The sequence below is a fragment of the Oncorhynchus mykiss genome, chromosome 8 (assembly GCF_013265735.2).
Source record: "Oncorhynchus mykiss isolate Arlee chromosome 8, USDA_OmykA_1.1, whole genome shotgun sequence".
Taxonomy (NCBI): Eukaryota; Metazoa; Chordata; class Actinopteri; order Salmoniformes; family Salmonidae; genus Oncorhynchus; species Oncorhynchus mykiss.
Genome location: NC_048572.1, coordinates 11,129,517 through 11,146,288, shown reverse-complemented (window position 1 = coordinate 11,146,288; position 16,772 = coordinate 11,129,517). Strand labels below are relative to the sequence as shown.

At 43.8% G+C, this 16,772-nt stretch overlaps 1 protein-coding gene across 2 annotated transcripts; it reads right to left on the bottom strand.

The window, feature by feature from the left end:
* Window positions 1–3,509: 3,509 nt before the first annotated feature.
* On the bottom strand, window positions 3,510–15,736 carry efhc1 (EF-hand domain (C-terminal) containing 1). Of its 2 annotated transcripts, none has more exons than XM_021611499.2 (11): window positions 15,473–15,736; window positions 14,383–14,604; window positions 14,023–14,172; window positions 10,839–10,976; window positions 8,491–8,640; window positions 7,434–7,626; window positions 5,924–6,150; window positions 5,592–5,729; window positions 5,125–5,338; window positions 4,613–4,771; window positions 3,510–3,827 (listed from the first exon to the last, which is right to left on the bottom strand). In XM_021611499.2, exons 1-11 carry the CDS (start codon window positions 15,533–15,535, stop codon window positions 3,796–3,798), a joined length of 1,686 nt encoding a protein of 561 aa, XP_021467174.2. In that variant the 5' UTR covers window positions 15,536–15,736; the 3' UTR covers window positions 3,510–3,795. The 2 variants fall into 2 exon arrangements, with proteins under 2 accessions (XP_021467174.2, XP_021467175.2); XM_021611500.2 differs by having other exon boundaries at window positions 14,383–14,601; window positions 15,473–15,722.
* Window positions 15,737–16,772: the final 1,036 nt, after the last annotated feature.

Genomic DNA, 16,772 nt, shown 5'->3' with positions numbered 1-16,772 from the left:
GAAGAGTAGCTGCTGCTTTGGCAGGAACTAATGGGGATCCATAATAAACCCCCGGAAGAGTAGCTGCTGCTTTGGCAGGAACTAATGGGGATCCATAATAAACCCCAGGAAGAGTAGGTGCTGCTTTGGCAGGAACTAATGGGGATCCATAATAAACCCCAGGAAGAGTAGCTGCTGCTTTGGCAGGAACTAATGGGGATCCATAATAAACCCCAGGAAGAGTAGCTGCTGCTTTGTCAGGAACTAATGAGGATCCATAATAAACCCCAGGAAGAGTAGCTGCTGCTTTGGCAGGAACTAATGGGGATCCATAATAAACCCCAGGAAGAGTAGCTGCTGCTTTGGCAGGAACTAATGGGGATCCATAATAAACCCCAGGAAGAGTAGCTGCTGCTTTGGCAGGAACTAATGGGGATCCATAATAAACCCCAGGAAGAGTAGCTGCTGCTTTGGTAGGAACTAATGGGGATCCATAATAAACCCCAGGAAGAGTAGCTGCTGCTTTGGCAGGAACTAATGGGGATCCATAATAAACCCCAGGAAGAGTAGCTGCTGCTTTGGTAGGAACTAATGGGGATCCATAATAAACCCCAGGAAGAGTAGCTGCTGCTTTGGTAGGAACTAATGGGGATCCATAATAAACCCCAGGAAGAGTAGCTGCTGCTTTGGCAGGAACTAATGGGGATCCATAATAAACCCCAGGAAGAGTAGCTGCTGCCTTACCAGGAACTAATGAGGATCCATAATAAACCCCAGGAAGAGTAGCTGCTGCTTTGGTAGGAACTAATGGGGATCCATAATAAACCCCAGGAAGAGTAGCTGCTGCTTTGGCAGGAACTAATGGGGATCCATAATAAACCCCAGGAAGAGTAGCTGCTGCCTTACCAGGAACTAATGAGGATCCATAATAAACCCCAGGAAGAGTAGCTGCTGCTTTGGCAGGAACTAATGGGGATCCATAATAAACCCCAGGAAGAGTAGCTGCTGCTTTGGCAGGAACTAATGGGGATCCATAATAAACCCCAGGAAGAGTAGCTGCTGCTTTGGCAGGAACTAATGGGGATCCATAATAAACCCCAGGAAGAGTAGCTGCTGCTTTGGCAGGAACTAATGGGGATCCATAATAAACCCCAGGAAGAGTAGCTGCTGCTTTGGCAGGAACTAATGAGGATCCATAATAAACCCCAGGAAGAGTAGCTGCTGCTTTGGCAGGAACTAATGGGGATCCATAATAAACCCCGGAAGAGTAGCTGCTGCTTTGGCAGGAACTAATGGGGATCCATAATAAACCCCAGGAAGAGTAGCTGCTGCTTTGGCAGGAACTAATGGGGATCCATAATAAACCCCAGGAAGAGTAGGTGCTGCTTTGGCAGGAACTAATGGGGATCCATAATAAACCCCAGGAAGAGTAGCTGCTGCTTTGGCAGGAACTAATGGGGATCCATAATAAACCACAGGAAGAGTAGCTGCTGCTTTGGCAGGAACTAATGAGGATCCATAATAAACCCCAGGAAGAGTAGCTGCTGCTTTGGCAGGAACTAATGGGGATCCATAATAAACCCCAGGAAGAGTAGCTGCTGCTTTGGCAGGAACTAATGGGGATCCATAATAAACCCCAGGAAGAGTAGCTGCTGCTTTGGCAGGAACTAATGGGGATCCATAATAAACCCCAGGAAGAGTAGCTGCTGCTTTGGCAGGAACTAATGGGGATCCATAATAAACCCCAGGAAGAGTAGCTGCTGCTTTGGCAGGAACCAATGAGGATCCATAATAAACCCCGGAAGAGTAGCTGCTGCTTTGGCAGGAACTAATGAGGATCCATAATAAACCCCAGGAAGAGTAGCTGCTGCTTTGGCAGGAACTAATGGGGATCCATAATAAACCCCAGGAAGAGTAGCTGCTGCTTTGGCAGGAACTAATGGGGATCCATAATAAACCCCAGGAAGAGTAGCTGCTGCTTTGGCAGGAACTAATGGGGATCCATAATAAACCCCAGAAAGAGTAGCTGCTGCTTTGGCAGGAACTAATGGGGATCCATAATAAACCCCAGGAAGAGTAGCTGCTGCTTTGTCAGGAACTAATGAGGATCCATAATAAACCCCAGGAAGAGTAGCTGCTGCTTTGGCAGGAACTAATGGGGATCCATAATAAACCCCAGGAAGAGTAGCTGCTGCTTTGGTAGGAACTAATGGGGATCCATAATAAACCCCAGGAAGAGTAGCTGCTGCTTTGGCAGGAACTAATGGGGATCCATAATAAACCCCAGGAAGAGTAGCTGCTGCTTTGGTAGGAACTAATGGGGATCCATAATAAACCCCAGGAAGAGTAGCTGCTGCTTTGGCAGGAACTAATGGGGATCCATAATAAACCCCAGGAAGAGTAGCTGCTGCTTTGGTAGGAACTAATGGGGATCCATAATAAACCCCAGGAAGAGTAGCTGCTGCTTTGGTAGGAACTAATGGGGATCCATAATAAACCCCAGGAAGAGTAGCTGCTGCTTTGGCAGGAACTAATGGGGATCCATAATAAACCCCAGGAAGAGTAGCTGCTGCCTTACCAGGAACTAATGAGGATCCATAATAATCCCCAGGAAGAGTAGCTGCTGCTTTGGCAGGAACTAATGGGGATCCATAATAAACCCCAGGAAGAGTAGCTGCTGCTTTGGCAGGAACTAATGGGGATCCATAATAAACCCCAGGAAGAGTAGCTGCTGCTTTGGCAGGAACTAATGGGGATCCATAATAAACCCCAGGAAGAGTAGCTGCTGCTTTGGCAGGACCTAATGGGGATCCATAATAAACCCCAGGAAGAGTAGCTGCTGCTTTGGCAGGAACTAATGGGGATCCATAATAAACCCCAGGAAGAGTAGCTGCTGCTTTGGCAGGAACTAATGGGGATCCATAATAAACCCCAGGAAGAGTAGCTGCTGCTTTGGCAGGAACTAATGGGGATCCATAATAAACCCCAGGAAGAGTAGCTGCTGCTTTGGCAGGAACTAATGGGGATCCATAATAAACCCCAGGAAGAGTAGCTGCTGCTTTGGCAGGAACTAATGGGGATCCATAATAAACCCCAGGAAGAGTAGCTGCTGCTTTGGCAGGACCTAATGGGGATCCATAATAAACCCCAGGAAGAGTAGCTGCTGCTTTGGCAGGAACTAATGGGGATCCATAATAAACCCCAGGAAGAGTAGCTGCTGCTTTGGCAGGAACTAATGGGGATCCATAATAAACCCCAGGAAGAGTAGCTGCTGCTTTGGCAGGAACTAATGGGGATCCATAATAAATACAAATATCACACCTGCTATGCAAGTGTTTTAATGTCAACAATCTCCTGTTGATATACTTACATATCCAAACGGTTAAGTGTTCTCTGTGTGTAATTACAACTAATTGGGGCTTTTTAGCCTTAAAGCCAGCACTCTGACTTGTCTCCACTACAGTGGCGTGGACAGATAGATGGTCTAGCCACCACAGAGGACTGAGAGAAGAACACAGCCTAATGAAGTGTTGAAGAGGTATTCTTTATTACAAGGTCATCCATTGTGTCTCAATCTGTATAGATTTAACCTTAAACATTGTTCTGTTGGTGACCCGTAGAGGGCAGAATGAAATGTTTAATTCTGTCCAGTAGGTGTCAGCCCACTTACAGAGACAGGCATGAGGTCCAGTGTTTTCAGAATCACATTTATTTATCATGAGAAACATAGCGCAAGGGTGTGCCTAGGCTTTGGTTTCATAATCTGAGGTGGTTGGGAGGGAAGAGGTTCTTGTAGGGGAGTAACACTTCCTCTCATCAAGAAGAGGCTTCCACTCTTCCAATGTCCTCTGAGGAAAGAAGGGAGGAGAGGACTGAGTATACTGTTAGAGGGGGGATGGTTTATACTGTACACTATATATACACAAAAGTATGTGGACACCCATTCAAATTAGTAGATTCCGCTATTTCAGCCACACCTGTTGCTGACAGGTGTATAAAATCTAGCACAAAGCCATGCAATCTGGTAGAGTAGAATGGCCTTACTGAAGAGATCAGTGTTTCAGTCAGTTGGTCAAATTTCTGCCCCGCTAGAGCTGCCCCAGTCAGCTGGAAGTGCTGTTATTGGGAAGTGGAGACGCCTAGGAGCAACACGAGCTCACAGAAACGGGTCCGCTGAGTCCTGAAGTGCGTAGCTCGTAAAAATCATCTTTCCTCGGTTGCAACACTCACTACCAGTGGTTTGTCGAGATCGGTGTGGAAGAACCTGACCTCAACACCATCGAACACCTTTGGGATGAATTGGAACGCCGACTGCGAGCCAGGCCTAATCGCCCGACCTCACTAATGCTCTTGTGGCTCAATGTTCCAACATCTAGTGTAAAGCCTTCCCAGGGGAGTGGAGACTGTTATAGCAGCAAAGGGGGGACCAACTACATATTAATAGCCATGATTTTGGAATGAGATGTTCGACAAGCAGGTGTCCACATACTTTTGGTCATATAGTGTATACAGCGTTTACTATGAATGCAGTCTCCTCTAATGCGGGAACATTGCCTTTAAATTTAAACTGCGCTGTTGAATAGAGCCCTTTGTGTGTCACCATGGCAACAACTGTGGACACTTATGTCCTTACCTGACGGCGGGTCGGTGTGTGGGTCCACCTCCTGGTCAGCCACGCCCAGCCTCTGTCTCAGGGAGTTCAGGGTGCGAGAGGGGAGTTGATCCGAGATGGACTCCAGGTAATTCAGCACGTAGGGGTCAGCATCGGTCAGTACAAAGCGGTGTCTGAAAACTGAGGGAGGGTAGGAGGGAAAAGGGACCATAAGAATTGGATGGTTGTATTAAATGTGAAATTCGGACCTGAGACACTCATGCACTGAGGCAACAGGGTCTATAGAACAATATCACTGCTCTTCACCAGTTAAATACATGTGTTTTTGGTTGGAAGAATGTTCTGATCCAAATAGACTGAAATGTCAATGAGGCTAGAATTAAACCTGGTCTCAGATCTGCCACATCAATGACTATAGGAGTTGGCAAGACAGCACAAACAGATCTGGGAATAGACTAAACTTTATAGGAGCTACACTACATCTCCTCCAAGCTAAAACATCTCTGTGAACAGAACAACACTAGGAAGCCTACCTTCCACGGTGTCTCCGATGGCAAAGTCGGCCGGGCCATAGAACTCAGGCTTGTCCACGGTGCAGCCCGGCTTGGGGATGCGTGTCTTTTCCAGGAACTGGCCGCTGATGATGCCGGAGTTGCGCGTGGACTTCTCGAAGATGCTGATCATATCACTGGACAGGAAGTAGGAGAAGATGAAGAGGCGGCCCTCGTCCTGGGGATTCTGGGAGTCCTGTGATAGAGCGAGACGGGATGGAAGAAAATTAAGATGCTGATTGGTTACACTCAAAGGGTGACTGTGAGATGTCAGAACTAGCATGTAAACATGTTTCTCAGGGGATGTCATGGCCTACTGGGGTTCAGTTTCAACGTCTTGACCAGTGACACTAATACCAGTCTGAGTAGTGTGAAAAGGGTATTACAGCAACCAGCTTCCCAGAGCCCCAGGTAGACCTCTTTCTCCTAACCCCCCTCCAGCCACTCACCATCCTGGCAGCGTAGCGCAGAACTTTGTGGTCATTCTCCAGCATCTTCATCAGATCCTTCTTAGGGGGCTCAGGGATCAGAGACAGGCAATTCTGAAGGGAGTCCTCCAGTGAACCAAAACCATTGTAGGGAGGAACCTGTAGAGGGAATATAGGAGAGGTGAGGGGATGTATGTAACACAGAAACAGGCAACCTCTCGTACAACTGGGACTGACGGACTGACGAACAGATAGAACCACCCACATTGGTGTAGAAGTAAGCATGGGCAGAAAAAAACACCAACCCTTCCACCAACCAACACTCCCTAACTCCACCAATCCAGTCCTTTCACCTCATGCCTGTCATGCAGCTCTGTGGTCTTCTTAACCACAGGTTTGGGTTTGAGCTCCAGGTCGGGGTGGTTCTTCTGGTAGTAGGTCTTGGTGAACTCGTCACAGTCGTAGAGCAGGAAGCGCCGGCCCATCAGCTGCAGGGTCTCGCCCACCTGGAAGTCCTTGGGCGAGTAGTACTGGTGCACCTCCTGGGGGGACACCTCCAGTACACAGCTAGGGAAGGGCTCTGGAGAGGGGAGGAAGGACATGGGGACTGTTGTATAGTCATTAGGAGGACATGGAGACTGTTGTATAGTCATTAGGAGGACATGGAGACTGTTGTATAGTCATTAGGAGGACATGGAGACTGTTGTATAGTCATTAGGAGGACATGGAGACTGTTGTATAGTCATTAGGAGGACATGGAGACTGTTGTATAGTCATTAGGAGGACATGGAGACTGTTGTATAGTCATTAGGGGGACATGGAGACTGTTGTATCATCATTAAACATATGGATACTGTTGTATAGTCATTAGGAGGACATGGAGACTGTTGTATAGTCAATAGGAGGACATTGAGACTGTTGTATAGTCAATAAACACATGGAGACTGTTGTATAGTAATTAAACACATGGAGACAGTTGTATAGTCATTGGGAGGACATGGAAACTGTTGTATAGTCATTAGGAGGACATGGAGACTGTTGTATAGTCATTAGGAGGACATGGAGACTGTTGTATAGTCATTAGGAGGACATGGAGACTGTTGTATAGTCATTAGGAGGACATGGAGACTGTTGTATAGTCATTAGGAGGACATGGAGACTGTTGTATAGTCATTAGGAGGACATGGAGACTGTTGTATAGTCATTAGGAGGACATGGAGACTGTTGTATGGTCATTAGGAGGATTTGGAGACTGTTGTATAGTCATTAAAAGTATAAACTTGGATTAGCTAACGCAAAGTACCATTGGAACACAGGAGTGATGGTTTCTGATAATGGGCCTCTGTACGCCTATGTAGATATTCCATAAAAAATCATATATTTATTTATATATATATATATATATGATAGTACCAGTCAAAAGTTTGGACACACCTACTCATTCAAGGGTTTTTCTTACATTGTACTATTTTCTACATTGTAGAATAATAGTGAAGACATCAAAACTATGAAATAACACATATGGAATCATGTAGTAGCCAAAAAAGTGTTAAACAAATCAAAATATATTTTATATTCTTCTGCCTTGATGACAGCTTTGCACACTTGTAGCATTCTCTCAACCAGCTTCATGAGGAATGCTTTTCCAACCGTCTTGAAGGAGTTTCCACATATGCTGAGCACTTGTTGGCTGCTTTTCTTTCACTAGAAAAATGCTTGCAGAGAACAGGCCTTACCTGTTTTGATGTTCGTAGGCTGCAAGGGAAGGGGTCCCAGCCACTGTTGGGCTCTCCCAGCATTAACCCAGTTAGATCACTACACAGAGAAACTAGTGCCAATAGCTAAAATAACTGAGAGACTTACTGCAGGCTGGTTTGATGTTCTTGGGCAGCCTCTGTCTGCGTAGCAGCACAGGAAAGGGGTCCCGGCCACTGTTGGGCTCATGGACCTCTCGGATCTCCACTGAGTCATCCACCAGATAGTACTGGATTGTCACAGGCCTGGCCTCCCCGTACAGAGAGTCAGTGTGGTCCCACAGCGCAAAGAAACGCAGCACCTATTGATACAGATGGCCAGAGGTCAAAGGTTATAGAGAGAATAAGATCCTGCTGAGGTCATGTTTAGCCATATAAATAGTTACGTGTGTTTAAACCCATACTAAATCCTTTGAGTCCTTTGCTTAGACTGATTTGAATACAAATCGTGGTAAAATGGTACATGACTATTCTATAGGAACATTATACTTTCAGTGAGCTCCAAAAGGTATTGGGACAGTGACCCATTTGTTGTTGTTTTGAAATGATACAATGACTATGAGGTTGAAGTGTAGACTGTCAGCTTTAATTGGAGGGTATATCAGATAAACTTTTAGAAATTACAGTACTTTTTGTACATAGTCCCCCATTTTACTGGACCAAAAGTTTTGGGACAAATTCACTACTGTGTATTAAAGTAGTCAAAGTTTCGTATTTGGTCCCATATTCCTAGTACACAATGACTACATAGAGCTTGTGACTCTACAAACTTATTGGATGGATTTGCTATTTGTTTAGGTTGTGTTTCAGCTAATTTTGTACCCAATAGACGAATCAAAATACCCTCAAATTAAAGCTGACAGTCTGTACTTTAACCTCATAGTCGATGTATAATCTCCAATCCAGTGCTGGAGTACAGAGCCAACACAATGAAACATTTGTCACTGTCCCAAGACTTTTAGAGGTCACTGTGTATCAATGTAATGCCAATGCTGGAGATCAAACACATTCAGCAAAAGATTTGATGAAGTGCATGGGAGCATTGAATGCAAGGCTGACATAGGAGACGAATGTCAGACAATGACATCGTGCCTCATATCGACCAATAGATAATATCCATATGGGAGGCATGTAGGAGTCAGGGCAACTAAGTACAGCCCGCTCACCTTGCGGTCCATGGTGAGGAACTGATGGAGGCGGTCGAAGACAGATGGGGTGATGTAGGAGCGTCCAGCCTGGGTGCGCCGCTGAATGTACGGGTCGACCGGGGTCGGCTCAGGGTCGTTCAAAACCAGACCCTCGCTCTCCATGAAGTCCTGACCACATGAGACACAGTACAGAGTATCTACTATAGCATAGATACAGATAATAAACATACCATGGAGCTGGAAGTATTCAACATAGAACGTGAAAAGTAAAAAAAAGGGAAAGTGCTTTTGACAACACAGTGAGGAAAACAAGTCTGTGTGTGTGATGTGTGTGTGTCTAACTGACTATGTGTCACAGTGAGTGAGATGTGTTTTTCCAGTGTGTATGTGTCACTTTGTGTTTGTGTTTACCTACAGAACCAATCAAAAGTTTGGACACACCTACTCATTCAAGGACTTTTCTTTATTTGTACTATTTTCTACATTGTAGAATAATAGTGAAGACATCACAACTATGAAATTACACATACAGAATCCTGTAGTAACCAAAAAAGTGTTAAACAAATCAAAATGTATTTTATGTTTGAGATTCTTCAAAGTAGCCACTCTTTGCCTTGATGACAGCTTTGCACACTCTTGGCATTCTCTCAACCAGCTTCACCTGGAATGCTTTTCCAACAGTCTTGAATGAGTTCCCTACAGTACATATGCTGAGCACTTGTTGGCTGCTTTTCCTTCACTCTGTGGTCCAACTCCCAAACAATCTCAATTTGGTTTAGGTCGGTTGATTGTGGAGGCCAGGTCATCTGATGCAGCACTCCATCACTCTCCTTCTTGGTCAAATAGCCCTTACACAGCCTGGAGGTGTGTTGGGTCAATGTCCTATTGAAAAACAAATGATAGTCCCACTAAGCGCAAACCAGATGGGATGGCGTATCGCTGTAGAATGCTGTGGTAGCCATGTTGGTTAAGTGTGCCTTGAATTCTAAATAAATCACTGACAGTGTCACCAGCAAAGCACCCGCACACCATCACACCTCCTCCATTCTTCACGGTGGGAACCACACATGCAGAGATCATCCGTTCACCTACTCTGCATCTCACAAAGACACGGCGGTTGGAACCAAAGGGCAGATTTCCACCAGTCTAATGTCCATTGCTCATGTTTCTTGGCCCAGCAAGTCTTTCCTTCTTATTGGTGTCCTTTAGTAGTGGTTTCTTTGCAGCAATTCAACCACTGAGGACTGATTTACACTGTCCCCTCTGAACAGTTGTTGAGATGTGTCTGTTACTTGAACTCTGTGAAGCATTTATTTGGGCTACAATCTGAGGTGCAGATGACTCTAATGAACTTATCCTCTGCAGCAGAGGTAACTCTGGGTCTTCCATTCCTGTGGCGGTCCTCATGAGAGCCAGTTTCATCCTAGCGCTTGATGGTTTTTGCGACTGCACTTGAAGAAACTTTCAGAGTCCTTGAAATGTTTCCAGATTGACTGACATTCATGTCTTTAAGTAATGATGGCCTGCCATTTCTCTTTGCTTATTTGAGCTGTTCTTGCCATAGTATGGACTTGGTCTTTTCCCAAATAGGGCTTTCTTCAGTATACCACCCCCTTGTCACAACACAGCTGATTGGTTCAAATGCAATAAAAAGGAAAGAAATTCCACAAATGAACTTTTAACAAGGCACACCTGTTAATTGAAATTCCTTCCAGGTGACTACCTCGTGAAGCTGGTTGAGAGAATGCCAAGAGTGTGCAAAGCTAACCGGTGCCTGTATATAGCCTCACTACTGTATATAGCCTTGCTACTGTTATTTTTCACTGTCTTTTTACTGTTGTTTTTATTTCTTTACTTACCTATTGTCCACCTAATACCCTTTTTGCACTATTGGTTAGAGCCTGTAAGTAAACATTTCACTGTGAGCCTTACAACTTTGATTTGAATCTGTCATCAACGAAAAGGGTGGCTACTTTGAAGAATCTGAAATATTAAATATATTTAGATTTGTTTAACACTTATTTGGTTACTACATGATTCCATGGGTGTTATCTCATAGTTTTGATGTCTTCACTATTATTCTACAATGTAGAAAATAGTCAAAATAAAGAGAAACCCTTGAATGAGTAGGTGTGTCCAAACTTTTGACTGGTACTGTATGTGTTGGTATCCTAGTGTGTGATAGATAATGGGTGTGATGTGTGAGTGTGTATCGTATCTATTTACCTGTGTGTAGCTGTCACAGTGTGTGATAGATAATGGGTGTGATGTGTGAGTGTGTATCGTATCTATTTACCTGTGTGTAGCTGTCACAGTGTGTGATAGATAATGGATGTGATGTGTGAGTGTGTATCGTATCTATTTACCTGTGTGTAGCTGTCACAGTGTGTGACGCGGTAGACGGTGCCATACACTACCAGGTCCATGCCCACGTTGAGATCTTTCCAGTGGTAGTGGTCGCCGCGGTCGTTCTTGGGCAGCCTCTGGCGCTTGATCAGCTTGCCCTGCGGGTCGAGGAAGAAAGGATTCACACATCAAAAATAGACCTCAATCATATCTCCTATCAATTTTGTCCTAGAAGAAAAACCCCAACCATCTTCTAAAATCATTATTTAGAATGTTGCAGTGTGTTAGTTCACAGAGCAGCTGTCTTTACTAGAGGAAAATGTCGCCCTAAGATCAAATTAAACTTAAAGTGGAACTTACAGCGTTTTAACCACGTTGCAGATATGAAACAATAATATCAGTCAAAAATATCAAATTCCTAGTTTTTGCTACAAAAGCAACTTTATAAGAGGTTTTAAAAATAGGTTCTATTTGACTCAACGTTCCATGACGTACACTAAGTTATTTTTGGCAGAATAGATGGATGCAGTTCAATGCCTGATTCATATAATTCACCAATACATTTCTTGGTAGTCCAAAACATATTGCTATCAGGTTGTAAATCCCAGCTGGCCTGATACATTGTTTGCCTCCTCCATTTGGGATTCACTGTTTCAGTATTTTCCACAAAAACGGACGAATGTAACTAAGGCTGGGAATGTCAAAACAATCAAGGGCAATGATCACAAGTCAGTCATCACATGGCTAATAGGCTAGCACATCTATTAATAACAACAAGCTAAACACACAGAGCCTAACATTAGCTAGATATCTAGCTAAATAGCTGCTAGGAGGATGTCATGTCATATCATTGGAAGAGTGGGTGAGTGGTTGACTTTCCCTACATATCATTCTTTGGTGGCTATACACAGCTAGAGATGTATGAGTCATTTGGTTAGCTAGCAAGAACTTGTCCAGTTCGCATATCTCTTGTGTTCGCAAATTCAATCTGGCGCTCTATCTTTCTATCTACGATTTCAGAGCTCTCTCATCTGTGTGACAGAGCACAGAATAACTGATAATTTTACGAACGCGCAACACCTGCTGAATATGACCAGTGTCAGTAAACGCAGGCAAAGAAAGTAATAGTCACAAAGCTCTAGATAACATGTAAACAGCCTAACCAGCTCTGCTAGGGCAAGTAATATGGTTAGAGTGAGGCGTTCTCTCATTTGTGTCTGGAAGTAGCTAGCTAGCAAGCTAGCCAACTTTAGCCAGTTATCTTTAGGTGCTTGGTTGGGACAAGTGTGCATTGTTGGCAGGCAAGCTGCAGAAGGACGAGTAGACTACAATTCCCCATCGTTTATCAGTGCAATTTTGATGGCGAATTAACTGAAACAGTTTGAGAAGGTTTATCTAATGTTCGTCCGTCAGATGTTAGCTCATCTTTCTCTGGCTAGCATTAGTTGTTGACCTTGTTGTTGTTGAGGTGCATAACTGAGGGAGAGAGAGCCAACCTTTTCATGGTTGTTTGAACAATAGGACTGTAAAGTTCCCAAATGTAAGAGGTCTCCCATGATGTTTACATATTTGCAGAAATCCATTCAGGTGTATTTTGTGGCTTTTGGCGAATGCATTCTAATGATCTAAAGTTGTGCTGTTGCCTCTGCCTGTAAACAAACACACAGTCCAGTTCCAAATGAATGATGGCAGACCCATCTGCCTGTAAACACACAGTCCAGTTCAAAGTGAATGATGGCAGGTCCATCTGCCTGTAAACACACAGTCCAGTACAAAGTGAATGATGGCAGGTCCATCTGCCTGTAAACACACAGTCCAGTACAAAGTGAATGATGGCAGGTCCATCTGCCTGTAAACACACAGTCCAGTTCAAAGTGAATGATGGCATGTCTATCTGCCTGTAAACACACAGTCCAGTTCAAAGTGAATGATGGCAGGCCCATCTGCCTGTAAACACACAGTCCAGTTCAAAGTGAATGATTGCAGGCCCATCTGCCTGTAAACACACAGTCCAGTTCAAAGTGAATGATGGCAGGTCCATCTGCCTGTAAACACACAGTCCAGTTCAAAGTGAATGATGGCAGGCCCATCTGCCTGTAAACACACAGTCCAGTACAAAGTGAATGATGGCAGGCCCATCTGCCTGTAAACACACAGTCCAGTTCAAAGTGAATGATGGCAGGCCCATCTGCCTGTAAACACACAGTCCAGTACAAAGTGAATGATGGCAGGCCCATCTGCCTGTAAACACACAGTCCAGTACAAAGTGAATGATGGCACGCCCATCTGCCTGTAAACACACAGTCCAGTTCAAAGTGAATGATGGCAGGCCCATCTGCCTGTAAACACACAGTCCAGTTCAAAGTGAATGATGGCAGGCCCATCTGCCTGTAAACACACAGTCCAGTACAAAGTGAATGATGGCAGGCCCATCTGCCTGTAAACACAAAGTCCAGTACAAAGTGAATGATGGCAGGCCCATCTGCCTGTAAACACACAGTCCAGTACAAAGTGAATGATGGCAGGCCCATCTGCCTGTAAACACAAAGTCCAGTACAAAGTGAATGATGGCAGGCCTGTGTGCAAATGACTTGTTTGTATAAAGGCCACTTTTACTTTTCTAGATGCACAATTGAGAGCATCCTGTCGGGCTGTATCACTGCCTGGTACGGCAACTGCACTGCCCACAACCGCAGGGAGGTGCGGTCTGCACAGCGCATTACTGGGGGCAAACTACCTTCCCTCCAGGACACCTACACCACCTGATGTCATTGGAAAGCCAAAAAGATAATCAAGGACAACAACCACCCAAGCCACTGCCTGTTCACCCTGCTATCATCCAAAAGGCGAGGTCAGTACAGGTGCATCAAAACGGGGACCGAGAGACTGAAAAACAGCTTCTGTCTCGTCCTGGACAATGTTTTTATTTGGTTGTATTTACTGCAGTGTCTATTGATTAGTATAAAAGATATGGCCGCTGTTCCCACTCTATATTGCTATAGAATTTTCACAAATGTCTTAGTATACGGAATTCCCAAACATTCTAAGAATTGATAAAAAGTTGAAAATTACCATATCTAAGTGCTCGCTTGTCAGAATCTTTTTTTATAGGTGTCATATTCTTTCTGGGGGTGTATATGAACAGATTTTAAAAACTTTAAGTGGAAGCTAAGATTCTTATCTCCTCTGATCTTCTTTGCCTACCTGTGGTATCCCAGAGTTCTCCACCACCGGTTCTATGATGCACATGCTGTCGTCCTCCAGGTAGTAGTAAAGGACCACAGGGCGCACGCGGTAACCCTCCTGGGGCGAGTGCAGCACCTCCTGCTGGAAGTAGCCATAGAAGCGCAGCACCTGGAAGAGAGGAAATGGGAGTGGGTGAGGGGAGAGGGGAGGGGAGGAGAGAGTGAAAAGGAGGAGAGAGGGGAGAAGAGGGATGAGAGGGAGAAAGCAAGGGGAGAGGACAGATCAGTGTATTCCTCTGCCTGGACACTGTTCTGTAAACACTTCAGAAGATAATGATAGAATCTCATGGTTCCCCAGCCTGAGACTATTGTAGCCTACCTTCTTGTCATAAGCGACATGAGCAGGGATGACGTCCAGAGCTGGGCTGTAGTGGGGGGTCCCATAGGTGAGAGCAGACGTCTGACTGGAAAACTGGTTGATCTCACTCTGGGTCAGCTCACTGGACAGGAGAGGGGCTTGTCCGATGCCAACCTTGGGCCGGTGCGGCAGGGCATAGCCATTCTTATAGGACAGGGTTTGAGGACGATGGTGAGCTGACTTCTAGACAGAAATATGTATATATTTTTTAAGTGTTAAGGGAGGTATCAAGGATGTGGTCAGTACAGCATTGATAATCAGGAAAATATCAATTTTGTCTAGGTCAGATTAATAGGTCTGTTCATTGGCATAATGCACTTCTCCTCCACTACTAACGTAAGAATAAAGTTGAAGAATCCACCATATGCCCTGGACCAGAACTAGTCCGTTTCTATGAATTGAGGATAAGCAGAAATTCACAGGTAAATCATCGGAAAAAGCAGTGAAATCAAAACCCTTTATAAAAATGTAGTTTTTGGCCTTTTACTTTGACCGTAATGCTCGTCAAAATAGAGGAGTCAAATAATATGCTTGGTATGTTGACCTTAGCAGCAGAGGTAGACAGCTAAAATTGTTAGCTATCTACATATGATTGAATTTGATAAAAATTAGCCTCACTCTGTTTGACTGAGTTACATTAGGCTACTTAACTGGAACGTGATACAAATTGCAGTGTAAAACCTGTGCAATTTATTTCTGCAGTAGCTCGTTTCATGTGTATCACGTTGCAGTTAAGTAGCCTAATGTAACTCAGAGTGATGCTAATAAAAAAAAAACTTTAATCATATGTAGATAGCTAACAATTCGATTAACTAGTTGACAAAATAGGACAAATTGCACTTTTATGCTATAGCCATTTGTAATTTCACACTGCCTGAGCCACATTCCAAAGCATGAGCCTGATGGATAATAACTTTGTTGTAATCGAACACCGACGGAAACTTTTGTAGCAAACTATTCAAGCGTAGCCTTCAACGTGATACATTAAAAAGTCAGATACATTGTTGCAGGTTTACTTGACCTGGCTCAAAAAGAAACTAAAGGACCTTACCGTAACATCCCGAAAGGTGTTTCCTGGCAAAAATGGCAAGCCATGTCCCGTGTTGATCGACATTGCTTGTAAATACTCAAACGTTCAAATAAGTATTTTGAACATAGAAATAATGCACAAATACTGAACAGAAACTATAAAGGTTTAGCTATCAGGCTATTTAAACATTATTTATAGTATAACTGGTTTAAATTAGGCCGAGGTGACCAAGGAAACAGAGGATAGTATCAGTTGTCATGGGGAAATATAAACAAAACGTCACTCAAAGAAAATACGCGAAATTCGCATGTCTCGCCGCCAGATGGCGCGCCATCTTCATGATACACAACAGTAATAATGGGAATAAAATATTTGTGGTAGATTCACATAGGTACAAAATAAAACAACCAATGAGTCAAGATATTATTTTCAACACAGTTTATTCCAAGCAAAGGAGTCATATTTTGGTCTCACCAGCTATTGCCATATTGTTTTGTCCCATTGAAACGCAAAAGCTTTTTCAATATAAAACCATTTAAATGATTTGCAGTTGAAGTGAAGATTATTCACCGCATTCTCAACTCCCCTCTCAGTCAAGAAAATCCCAAACTTCTTATAATAAACCATGATACCTATAGTTCAACCCAGTGCAACAGAACTGGATGAATATAACTTATATTAACAACATGGTTATTACAATAAACCTGACAGATAGCCCTATGGTGTCCCATGAGGGACAACACTAGTCTTGCTGCCCACAGTAATAATTTGGAAGCTATTTCACTGGTAGACAATTGAAGAGATTGTGTTCTGTACTGTACATACATTCCTACATGATAACAAGTGCAATGTATTTGAAAAAATGTACATAGATTTTAGCCATTTCCTAGCTGATCCTAGATCTGTTTTACGGTCTTATCAAGTTTTATGGCCATTGGCATGACACAGCACAACATTATCTGGGACCTGCCTCACCATTTAAACATGGACAACACACACACAAGCCAGATTGACAAAGTGAGAAACATAACATGAGAAACATGGAAATAAACATGATTGGAATTGATTGTTTCATAAATTCATAATGATTGGTTGACTCAGGTGACTGGGTTTTTTTTCCCACCAATATACATCCTTGTTGCCAGGTAAGGCACTGCACTGTGAATATTATAACATATATAAAAACAAGCTTATTAAATCACTTGACCTCTGAGTTTACATTGTATTTTTTAATATATATATATTTTTTTATGCTGACACATCTAGAGCATTATACTGGGCCTGAATTCATAAAGTCTCAGAGTAAGAGTCCTGGTCCAGG